This window comes from Ochotona curzoniae, unplaced genomic scaffold, assembly GCF_017591425.1.
Source record: "Ochotona curzoniae isolate NIBS_2020 unplaced genomic scaffold, NIBS_Ocur_1.0 contig_50, whole genome shotgun sequence".
Lineage (NCBI taxonomy): Eukaryota > Metazoa > Chordata > Mammalia > Lagomorpha > Ochotonidae > Ochotona > Ochotona curzoniae.
The window spans coordinates 6,785,724-6,798,451 of NW_024466446.1; the positions used below are offsets into that span (position 1 = coordinate 6,785,724).

The 12,728-nt window shown below is 38.5% G+C and overlaps 1 protein-coding gene across 4 annotated transcripts in view; it reads right to left on the minus strand.

Annotated features, from left to right (window-relative positions):
- Positions 1 to 12,728, minus strand: part of JAK2 (Janus kinase 2) — a 78,970-nt gene that overhangs the window by 1,777 nt on the left and 64,465 nt on the right. For all 4 annotated transcript variants that reach the window (XM_040988890.1, XM_040988889.1, XM_040988887.1 and 1 more), the window contains 11 exons: positions 11,452 to 11,586; positions 11,169 to 11,256; positions 10,390 to 10,517; positions 9,154 to 9,292; positions 8,236 to 8,387; positions 7,968 to 8,118; positions 7,185 to 7,321; positions 4,643 to 4,832; positions 3,675 to 3,799; positions 3,347 to 3,519; positions 2,077 to 2,194 (listed from right to left, as the gene is read on the minus strand). In XM_040988890.1, coding sequence (XP_040844824.1) covers positions 2,077 to 2,194; positions 3,347 to 3,519; positions 3,675 to 3,799; positions 4,643 to 4,832; positions 7,185 to 7,321; positions 7,968 to 8,118; positions 8,236 to 8,387; positions 9,154 to 9,292; positions 10,390 to 10,517; positions 11,169 to 11,256; positions 11,452 to 11,586 — 1,536 coding nt within the window. The remainder of the gene's footprint in view (positions 1 to 2,076; positions 2,195 to 3,346; positions 3,520 to 3,674; positions 3,800 to 4,642; positions 4,833 to 7,184; positions 7,322 to 7,967; positions 8,119 to 8,235; positions 8,388 to 9,153; positions 9,293 to 10,389; positions 10,518 to 11,168; positions 11,257 to 11,451; positions 11,587 to 12,728) is intronic.

A 12,728-nucleotide genomic window follows, 5' to 3' on the forward strand; every position in this document is an offset into this window, starting at 1 on the left:
CTTGGTATATTCAACCTGAAACAGAATCCTTTCTCGAACTTCTTTCCCAGTAAATTGTTAAATTTAGTGCAGATATATTTTGGTATGGTGGTCCCTTAAAAAAAAAAAAGCAAACAAACTAACCCCAAATTTCCTTCCGCTAAATGTGGAAACTGCAAAATGCCATTTCTATGACAGTTAGCAAACTCAACACAAATTCCTTGACGGGGACTCCTGTGAGTGAAAAAGATATTTACTTTGGGTTTTGTTGTTGCTTCGACACATGACATCATATTTTAGTTGAAATAAAGTCTGGCGGCCAGCACTGTGGTAGGGTTGATTCAGCTGTCAGGCTAGGCTGCCATGCTGGTGTTCATGAGTGCTGGGTGGATGCTGCGGCTCCACCTGCCCAGCTCTCCCACTACTGCATCATGCAGGCAGCAGGTGATGGCTCAGCTGCTCGGTCCCTGCTGCCCACGTCAGAGACCCAGCTGAAGTTCTTGACTCCTGGCTGCTGTCTGGCTTAGCCCTGCCTGTGTGGCCAACTGGGGAGTGAACCAGCAGGTGGAGGATCTCTCCCTATTTCTCCCACCACTCCTTTTCCGGAAGTTTGCCTTTCAAACAAATACACTTAAAAAAATATCAAGTGTAAAACAGGATATAGAAAAATATATAATTATTATCTTTTAAAGGTTTATTTACTTTTACTTGGAAGAGTAACAGAGAAAGATCCACCATCTGCTGGTTCACCCTCCAATTGGCTGCAACAGCCAGAACTGCGCTGTTCTGAAGCTAGGAGCGGGAGGGTTTTCCTGGTCTCCAACGTGGAGGCAGGGACCTAAGGACTTGAGCGATCCTGTGATGCTTTCCTAGGCCATAAGCATGGGGCTGTATGGGAAGAGGAGCAGCTAGGACTCAAACTGGTGCCCATAAGGGATGCCAGCACTGTTAAGTGGAGGATTAGTTTGCTATGCCACCATGCCGGCCCCTATAAAATTAACACTTAGCTATAATTTAATATAGAGAGGAAAACTATATGTCAACAACAAGCCAGAGAAATATTTACAAATGCATAATTTTTATATATTAAATAAGAGAGCTCTTTAACTTTAAAATCACCAATATCAAAATAGGTAAGCCACAGAAGAGACGATTATCATACAAGCATATTCACCCACTTACCATGTGCAAACCTAACCCCACTCAGAAGAGAAAAGCAAACCAACATAAACAACTTTTCTCCTAACAGTTTAGCAAAAATGCATAAAACATAATGATAAATGATGGAGTGTACATCTCTTTGCACTGCTATCGAGATTGAATCCAGTTTAGTTTTTCTGGGAAGCATTCTAACATGACAAAAAATATTTACTATGGTTCAAAATCTTCCCTCTATCATTATGCTATAAGATCATAATCAAAGAGAAATACGTAAAAAGGATATTTACTATGGTCTTTAAGTGTTACTTAAAAGACTGAAAGATAGAAATCAATGTACAAACATATATCCTCATGATAAAATATTATTTAACAATCTGAGATCACATTTGCAGCAGATAGGCATTAATACAGCAAAATATCCACGCAGCAAACACATATAAACTATGCAAAAATGTAATGAAATAAGACAGCAAGCGGCACAGTATAATTTAAATTTTATAAGAAATATTTCTTCATAAAATTTAACTTTTATTTATTAAATAGAGATGCCAGGAAGATAAAATACTAGATTATTAAAGTGATTATTTCTGAGTAATCGCATTAGATATGATTTTTAATATTTATCACATTAAAAATTCTACAATGAAGAGGAAAAACATATGCAGCAATTCCTAGAATGAATAAGTTTATTGACCTGACTAAACATATTAACAAGATATACTAAAAAAACAGTGTTACGAACTCATCTTTATACGTTTAAATTCATTTAATAAGCCTAGAGTTCTTTAGTTAAAAATCGCCTCACAAAAAGTCATGCGAAAGTCTAAAATGATCCCTAAGCTTACAGTTATACTTTGGATGAAGTCTTCTGATTTGTTAAATGAAAGAAGGAAAGAAGAGAGAGAGGGAGAAAGAGTAATAAAAAAACACACTGACCGCTGGTGGGCTTTTGCTCTTCTCAATGTACGTGAAAAGTTCGTACAGGACCACTCCAAAGCTCCAAACGTCAGAGGCAACAGAGAACTTGCTCTCGGTCAGTGACTCCGGAGCATACCTGCAACAGACAGCACCCAGAGACAGGCCCGTGAGCAAGCACTTCCGTCCTTGCCTGCAATCACTGCATCGTACTGAGAAAACAAATGACTCTAACGACTGGTTATAAACTCTCTTTTCAAAGTCTAAATTCTTTATTTTCAATAAAGTTGGAAAAGATTCAACGAAACTGCCATCTACTACAACCTTGGATGGTAGATCCCTACATACTGTTTATGGGCATATCTTGGAATCACAAAGAATGACATGACATGAAACAGAACTGCTTCTGGGATTACCTAGTCATATATAAACATGCTGTCTCACTTTACAACTAAGAAAATGTCAGACACAGAATTAATGCTGAGCCTTGTCTCCTGATACATGCACTTATTGCGGGGGAGGGAGGGTTTCCTCCATGCGACTCATTTCATAAGAAATGTTTCAAAATTTTTGATATTATCCAAATACTATTTTTTAATGAGAATTCAATTCAGAAAAAAAAAAATTTGAGCAGGTACACTATAAGAGCACCAGTTCATGTTCTGGCAGCTCTGCTTCCCATCCAGCTCCCTGCTTAATGGACCTGGGAAAGCAACAGAGGACGGCCTAAATCCTTGGGCCCCTGCCCCCACGTGGGAGACCCAGAGGAACCTTCCGGTTCCGGCTTTGGTCTGGCCCAGTCTGGCTATTCTGACCATTTGGGAAGTAAACCAGCGGATGGGATCTCTCTGTCTCTTCTCCCTTTCCAGGTGAGTGTGACTTGCAAAGAAATACATAAATATTTCAATAAATAAAATGTATAAGATACAGCATATAAAAATATTCCACCGATGACTGAGTTCAAGCAATGGTTTAGAAAGCTTAAAAACATAAACTTCGGGTACAAGATCACCTGGGTTTGAAAGTCAGTTCTATCTAATGTGATCTCAGCTAAGTTATTCAGCCCATGTCCCAATTCTCTCCGGCTTACAATGGAGATGACAATTGTTATTCTCTAAGAGTTAAAATGGGCACTAAATGAGATAATCTAAGAATTACATTTAGTCCAATGAAAGCAATGAAAAACACTCTCATTATAAATATAGACATGACAAACTACTCAATAACAGTAAAAACACCAAGTTTGTGCTCTAAAATTTCACTCTATTATATTGAAACACGCTGCACTCACCAGAATATGGGACTTTCCCCAGGTTCTTTCACTTTGTAGTATTCTTTGTCTTGAGGCAATACTTTAGTTAGCCCAAAATCTCCAATTTTAACTCTGTTCTCATTCTCTACCAATATATTTCTCGTTGCCAGGTCCCTGTGAATATATCTTTTTGTGCCAAGATACTCCATACCCTGTGGACGAGATATTTTTCTTTCAGCTAGTTTTCTAAAAATGGAAGGGGTCTCACCACTATTTACTCCCTGTTTGTTTATTTATTTATTTCTTAATCTAAGAAAAAAGTCTAAGACAACAAGCTTATTTTGCTCCACAGCAGGACACTCATTACCTTGCATATTTGAAATGTGTACTGCAGCAGTTTCTTGTGGTCAATCCTTTCTTTATGTTTTTGGAGATAGTCCCGTAAACTTCCATATGGTAAATACTCCATAATTAATCTCAGATTCCGTCGACCTTTAAAAATACAAATGAGGAAAGATTTTTCTTATGAAGTATTTAAAAACAACAATACCTAAAGGAATGAAAGGTAGGTAAAACCTGAGCCAAAGATGACAAAAGTTTTATAGAAACTAAAGGTGATACAGGAGAGAAGAAGATGGGCTTTCTGAATAAAATAAGCTTTAAAAGTATTGAGGTCATAAGTCTTCTAAAACTATTTGTGTTTAGTCTTCTATAAGCAAAGCAGAAGAAGCTAATGAAGAAACTTTCTCTTCATTTATATAGAACAAAAAGCATCTAAAGCATCTAACTTAAACATGTTTTATAGAAAATGTGAGCAAAGAATTTTTCTTTTTATTAAAACTTATTTTTTATTTGTTTGAAAAGCAGTGTGACAAAGAGAGAGAATGGAAGAAAGAGACTGATTTTCTGTCTACTTGCTTACTCCTCAAACATTGGCAACAACCAGACTGGATTGGGCTAACAGCAAGAACCCAGTGTTCCATCCGGGTCTCAGTGTGTGGGGCAAGGGCCCAAGTACTTCAGCCAACACCTGTTGCCCCGAGGTGAGCACACTGCAGGAAGCTGGACCAGAAGCAGAGGCAGGTCTCGAACCCAGGCACTCCAACACGGAATGTGGACAGCCCATGCAGTACATCAACCTTTCCCTCCTCTTGGTAAATTTAATAGAATGGTAGACACAACGATTAACCAACCAGCCAAGGACTTTCAGTAGTTACAACCCAAACACAATCTTCAGTCACACAGAAGGCACCTCCTGTGGGCACTGGCATTTCTAGTGCCAAGGGTGCCAGAGACACACCTTGAGTGTGAGACTGTGCTCGGCGGGCAACATACCAGCACTGTAGCACACTCCTTTGTACTTGACAATGTTGTCATGCTGCAGGGACTTCAGGATTTCGATCTCCCTTTCGAAGTCTCGGAGATGCTCTTCAGTGCTGTGCTGGAGTTTCTTGACCGCCACCACCTCCCCGGTGTTGTCCTGCAGAGGGTCGTACCGGCACATCTCCACGCTCCCAAAGTTACCCTAAACAGTATGCCCGTTAGCACGGGGGAAAAAAAGAATTATAAAGTAAATCCTGGTAGCTTGAGTTATCAATGCTATGCCAAGAATTAAAGGAAACACTTTTCGAATGAGTGGATGGGAAAAACCCATAAATGTCATTTCTTCAGAAGCATAGGTTCAAATGTAAATTAGTACAAGAAGGCATTGCAACAAATGAGCATTCATTACTAAGATGACCAAGCCACATGAACTTGTTCCTTTTGCAGAAGCAGCTTAGTGTTTGCTATGCGATCAAAACAGCAGCCATCAATAGGAATTTAAATGTTTATTTTCTTTGTATCTTAGTGGCAAAGTGATTTCCCAAAGAAGATAACAGAAGATGCTTTTGTACCTGATCCCATACTCACACCAAATCCCATCTGCATGTGGGACAGTGGAGGAACCCGACACATGAATGAGGAAACAAGCTCTCATCTCACATTGGCTAATACCTCGCTATATGACTACAAGCAACATTCTAGAAAGCATTTCCTATGGAGTGTCCATAGATAATTGGAAGCAAGTGGGCAGGAGGAGACTTGCATAGCTTAATAAATGCTGTACATATTTCTTACTGCTGAAATGCTGCTATCAGAGTAAAACCGTGGCCAAGCTCATCAGACAATGCCGAGTGCTCTCCACCTTCCAGCATTCATACACTCTCTTACAATGTCCTCTATTTGGGTATGGGCCACATTTACGCTTACTTGTAACGAAGTGAATACGGAAAGACTGATGAAATGCTACTCTGAATTAGGTTCTAAAAAGACCATGGCTTTGGGTGTGCTCTCAGCTACCAGGTTGCGAGGCAGCCTGCACACAGGCCTGGGTGAGTGAGCTTGGGCTCTCACTTGCTACTGAAGACACCAGGTGAGACAGCAAGCACTGTGAGTCACCCTGATTAGAGCTTGTAAGGGACCCTGATTTAGAACAACCCACCTGCTTTTAAAATTTCTGAATCACAGAAACCTAAGACAATAAGTGTCTATTACTTTTCAGCTCTTAAGTTTTAGAAGCACTTGTTACTCAGTAATAGTTAACTGAACACATAATTAGATGGGCCTGATTTTCTTTTCCTTGTGACATTGCTATAGCCGTTTAAACATTCCCTAGAACATTTTATAAACAAGAAACACCAGCAAAGTATTAATGCAACCAAGCCAATTTGTAATATGACCTCCAAAGTTTAGTTCTGTTAAAACTAGGTTGGAATATTTTACTTAGCTTCAAATTCAAAACGAGGTCTTCAAATTGCATCCAAGCCCAAACCCAAGTTGTAAGGGCCACGGAATACAAAATCTTACACCAGCAAGCTTAGTGGAAGGAGCAGAGCTTACCATTATGGTTGGGCCTGCTCTCTTTTTCTTACAATATGTAGGCTGAGAGTTTTAATAAAGACTACTACTTACTATGGTTGATCAATATTCTAGATCCTAAGCAACTATATTATCTCACCCTGAGATTACTAGAAAGCAAAAGACACAGAAAGGCTTACGTGTTCCTTTCTCTGCTTCACTGACTCATTAACACAGAACTACAAATCCTCACTAGCAAGGAATACCAGGATCAACTGCTTCGGAAAATTCTGCCTGATGTATCACTCTCTTAAAGTGCTCAATGCTCACTATTTGTTAAAGGCTCTGAGAAGTTCTTCTGTAAATATATTTTATTTTATTTTATTATTTTAGCTTATTTTACTTTTGAAGATTCACTTTAATTTCACCTAAAACGCAGAGTTGCAAAGAGAAAGAAAGACAGGGAGATCTTCCATCCCCAGTTCATTCCCTAGAGAGCCACCATGGCCACAGTGGAGCTGATCCAAAGCCAGGAGCCTCCTCCATATCTCTCACGAGGGTTCAAGGTCCCAAGCCTTTGGGCCGTCCTCCACTGCTTTTCCAAGCCACCAGCAGGGAGCTGGATGGGAAGGGGACCAGCTAGGACATGAACCAGTATACATAGGATGCTGACACTTATAGGTGAAAGATTAGCCTACTACACCATGGCACCAGCCCCAAAAGTTTTTATTTAACACAACATTTGTCAAACATCTAACAATTAAACCTTTTATATATATACTTTTAGTATATTTTAGTAAAAGTATATACTAAATATATTTAGTATATTTTAGTAAAAGTATATATATATATACTTTTAGTATACTTTTAGTATATATATATATATATATATATATACTAAAACTTTACACACTTTTATAAACACCTTAAAACACTTTAAAACTGTGGAAAGTACATTTTGCAGACTCTCCACAGCTTTTTCTCCCTGAAATAAAATGTTATAAGCCTCCACTCTATTTGAAAAACTTGTGACAATTACCTTGCCAAGTTGCTGCAGAAATTTCAAGTGTCTTTCTTCAAACTGTGTAGGGTCCCTGTCTTCAAAAACACCAGAAAACCCCAGAGCACCTATCCTCATATTTGGTAACATGTCATTTTCAGTTAATAGTTCATAATCTGGAGAGAGAGAGAAAATACTGTAAATTGACTAATATGGTCTCTGGGTTAAACTGATATACATTCAAGCTCATCGTGACAGAATGAAAGAAATACTAAATGATCTAGGGAACCTCACATAGTGGAGCTTATATTAATGAGAGTTTTTAATCATTACTCATAACCTGGTAGGCTTTTGGGAGAGATTTTGCAGAGAATAAATAATTACTTTCTCAAATAGGTAGCTTCAATATTCAGAGTTGCCTATGGGTTTCTGTGGTGTGAACACTGAAGCAGGAAATGCCACAGGTCACACACATGCAGTCTGAGTTCAGTATTTCACAGGAGCAGAGATCAAGCAAAAACAAATGGCCTCATGCTTATAACTTCAATGATCAAATATATGGAAACCAGCCTGAAACAAGTGGAAACAGCCTGCTTCTAAAAAGTCGATTAGCCAAACAAACTCATTAACTGGCAAGCCAAAATTGTTAATAAGGGGAAAAGGCCCTTTTAAAAAATGAAAAAGAACATGAATCAAAGAGAATACGTGGAAAGTATGAGAGCCTATGAACATAAGAAATTAAGAGAGCTAAAAAAAAAAATACCAGATTTACTTGGAACAGATTACAAAATCCATTAAGATGGCAGGGCGATCAACACGTACCTGGGGTAAACAAGCTGTTAAGATCTCGTATGATGGCTCTGAAAGAAGGCCTGAAGTCCGGCTCATAATCCATGCAATTATTTATAAGGTTTGCTAATTCTGTCCACTTTGGTGCAGGGAGCTGATGCCGATCTTCATAGAACTGTAGTTTCTACAGTGAAAACACCAAAAGCTGAGAATAAATTGTGTGTTTCATCAACTTTCTTGTTACAATTAGAACTATGAAGGGTCACGAATGAATCCCAAGCCACAGCCTGGATGAACTTACTCGCTGGGAATCCAGGGCACTCAGAGGCTTATCTCCTCCGCTGCAGATCTCCCACAAAGTGGTACCAAAGCTCCATTTGTCTGTTGTCAAATTGAGATTTTTAGGATTTTCAATGCATTCAGGTGGCACCCATGGTATTCGCTCCTGAAGAACTTTTAGATGATACAGAGTATGGGTAACTGCTCTCAGAAGTAAACAGTTTTCAAGCACATTAGAATAAACCAGTATGAGCATGTTTGAAAAGCGTAAGGGCTAGATGGGACCTCTGAGACAAACTAATTCAATATGTAAGCCTTAAAAATGACAACGTGGGGGCTGGCACTGAGGTATAGTGGGTAAAAGTGTGTAAACCATCCTCTGTGATGATGGCATCCCATGTAGGCACCAGTCCATGGTTGCAAACTCATATATAAAAAAAGGACAGATACTAGGATATAACTGCAAATTACACTATCACTATGCTATAACTATAAATTAAACTGTTAAAAGTGATAGCTAAGAGACCAGCATTGTGGCACAACGAATTAAGCCACCACCTGCAATGCTGACCCACTCACTATATGAGTGTAGTTCAAGACCCCCCTGCTCCAGTTCCTATCCAATTCCCTGCTAATGTGCCTGGGAAAGCAGGAGCAGACGGCCCAAGTGGAAAGATGGCCCAGAAGAAAGTGTGGGCTCCCAGCTATTGCAGCCATTTGGGGAGTGAACCACAGAATGGAAGATTCTCCTCTCTCTCTTTTCATATCTGTAAATATTCCAAATAAATACAAACAAACAAATCTTTAAAAAGTGACAGTTAAACTTTGTTATTGATAAAGAACATAATAATAAAGAGTCTGAGAAAAATTACAACATATTCTTCAGGTTAATTGCCAAATATACTTGAACAAAATTAAGTACAATCCCTGTAGTACTTACTGTCCTTTGGCAAAACTGTAATACTGATGCCAGGATCACTGAGTTTGATAAAAGGAGAATTCCTCGTCTTCCTGTCTTCCTCTCTGATAAGCAGAATATTTTTGGCACACACATTCCCATGAATAAGGTTTTTTTCTTCCTATTAAAATTAAATGCATAAGTATTAACCCGCAGATATTCCAGCATTGGAAAGGGACAAGACATTTAAAGGGATTGTAAGAGGAATGTCAAGTAAGGCAGTAAAACAAATATTACTTGGGAAGCCTTGGGATAATAAAAGAAAATTTTATTACACTGTTTCCTGTTATGTACTTCAACAGACAAAATAATAGCTACTCGTGAAGAAATGAATGAGTGAATTAATAATTGCCAGTACCACTTCACATTCTCAAAGTTCTAAACGGTATGTGCTTCCGGGTCAATGTTGTGGTATAATGTGTGAGGCCACAGCCTGCAAAACCAGCATCATAGATGGGCAACCCTTCAAGTCCCAGCTGCTCCACTTTCAATCCAGCTCCCTCCTAATGTGTCTGGGAAAGCAGCGGAGGATGGCTCAAGTCCTTGGGCCACTGCACCCACATCAGAGACATGGAAGAAGCTCCTGACTCCTGGGTCCAGCTCCAGCCATTGCAGCCATTTAGGGAGTGAACCAGAAGATGGAAAAACGACCTCTCTCTCTCTCTCTCTCTCTCTCCACTTTCTGTCTGTAACAATCTGTCTTTGAAACCAAAATAAATAAGCCCTTTAGTAAATAAATAAATGGTATGTGATTCCAGATAGCAGCTGACATTAAGAATGCAGTTCCAGTTCTGCCGCAGGACACAGGGAGTACTGGGAGGGCTGTCTTCAACGACTGGCCCACTGGTGCTCAGCTTTTCCATCCACACTGCTTTCTCATCGAACAAAAACAGTCAAATGCCCACAAATAACGTGACCAAGTGTTTTCTGTTATTCCTGCCAGCACCTGTTTCTGTATCAAAGTTTTGGTTAAATGTTCTAAGTACAACCAACAAAAACTACAGACTGCTCACAGGTAGTTCTAAGACACTATTGAGATGACGGAACACTGACAAAGGGTATTTTCCCTAAAGCTGCTCCTTTATCACCAAATACAGTGTACGCTAAAAGGCCTAAGCATCTATTTATACGGTTGTTTCTTCTTGACAGGTTAGAATCAAGTCTACATTACTTCACCCATTAAAGCAATAAATTGAGAAGAACGTATTAATTACTTACTAAAAAAAGCATGGCCCATGCCAACTGTTTAGCCACTTCAAGTTTCCATAGTATATTTATAGAATTTTTATTCTTTTTTAGATATGTGTCTAATGATCCAAATTTTACAAACTCCTGAACCAGAATATCTGCATTAAAACAGAAGTAATAACAAAGCTCAAGTATAAATGTAATCAAAATACATCATTAAAAACCTAGATATAGAGTTACGTAGCAGTATTATAAAGAAATAAAACTAAGCAAAATTTGCTAATTTAGAGAATACTTTGGTGTTTTAGTTTATTCACAATGGCAAGCGGTAGGAGTGTACCAGAGATTATACAGCATACAGAATCACATACTAAGGAACATCATTCCAGCACAGCTGCAGAAAACATCTCGCACCAACATTCAATCATTGCAGTCAGTTCCATTAAAACATTCATCTATAATTTTCATGCTCTGTCTTTATCATTCCAAACACATTTGTGATGAAAGAGCCCATTCTTCCAATGTTACGTTGAGCTACAAGTGAGTACAAAAGGCCGCATGACACTTGCTTACTGAAACGCTCTGTGCTTGGCGACAATAACTTGAGGTTTGTTAACTGTTCTGCGTTTCAGCTTCACTGATTGGTTTACTTTCACACAAGAGAAAACCAGACAGTGCTCTCTCTTTGAACAACTCCTGGTAAATTATGGCTTATGCTGACACCTGAAATCGAATTTTCTGTAGAAACAACAATGGCTTCTCAGAGAAAAGTGCCAAGTTTACATAACAAAGCCAGTGGTTTTACTTACTCTCCTCTCCACACACACAGACTCCGTAATTTAAAACCAAATGTTTGTGAGAAAGCTGGCTCATCATGCTTGCTGCTTCGAAGAAAGACTAAAGGAAAAGAAATGAGATAATAACTGTTATCTATAAATATTCATGATTCAGAAAGACTTGAGGATCACTCTCTAAGAATAATGCCCTTCCCTTTACAATAGATTAAGTAACAGTATGCTTGTTACAGTATGCTTAACCTAACAGTGTGGTCTTAAGACTGCCAGTTGCATGAACTACTAAAAAAACACATACCTCTGAATAGTTTCTATGTGCCTTATCCAGAACTTTTAAAAGAACTTCTGTTTCATGTAGTTGACCATAGTCTCCAACTTCTCTTCTTACACCCTTAAAAATTTTTGTAAAAGTGCCTTGGCCAAGACTTTCATTCTTTAAGGATAAGAGAAAACAATGAGTTAAGGTGAAGAAATTGAAAACAAGGAACATGTTCAATGCTAAAAAAAAACCTTCCAAAACTCATGAGCAAATTATTTCTCCTACAGACAAACCTAGATTTAGACTATCATTAATTCATATATTCTGCTTCCTTAACTAGCAGGAAAAACAGAAAACAAAGGTTAACCCGCAGAGGGGCCTGACTCTGGTCCTCTTAAGCACTCTGTATTGGATTATACTGGTCTTGCTTAGATTTCATGTTTGTTTCCGTGTGAATTTCTTTCTACTTTCCAACCTGATTATTCTGCTTCAATGTCAATGGACATTTTTCATTTCTACGCTTTTGCCCCCAAAATGTAGGGAGTTTTTTTTTTAATGCCTTACTATTTTCAGTTGCCTTCAGTATGTTCTGTATTTTTCCCCACACCCACACATAGCTCTAAAAATTCAATTATAGGAAGTTCTTGTATGTCTCATTTTGATCTCTGTGGAAGTGCTGACTCTTGCTTGAACCTCAATCATTTCCTCATCTGTCTGTAAACTTTCAGTTCAAAGCTTACGTTTGATTTTAGCCCTGGGAACCTTGGTTGGCCTACGTTGAGAGTATGTTGCTCCAATTAAGATTTCTGCCTTTCTTCCTCTCTAGCCGGACAGCAGGGGGAGCACCACTATAGTTTATTGGAGATTTTTCAGAGTAGGCAAGTAGTAAAAAAGAAGTCTAAATTCAAAAGCTTATAACTACAAATCCTCAGGAAAGATTCCTTTTTTTCTACCGATAGCCAAACACAGACAATGTTTCCTTTCTTCTCCTTCTCTAGTGGGTAAATTTTTCCACATCTCACATGTAGTTTTTGTGAGGATGTATTTACTCAAGGTCTTTGTTTCATTCAAAGGGGCCCTCGCATAGGTCTAAGTCTTCTTAGTCTGAATTTAATCTTTAACCCTTGAGTAAGTGACACTAATCTCCAGCTTTCAACACCACTTGGCAGTCAAATCTTCAGCTCTTAGGCACCACTTGTGTTCAATTGCTTGTTTATTTTTAATATTTTGATTTTCCCTATCTTGAAAACTTGCAAAGAGCTTCTTACAGAAAGAATTCTATAATTTTCATTGGGATTAATAAAGATATATTTTAA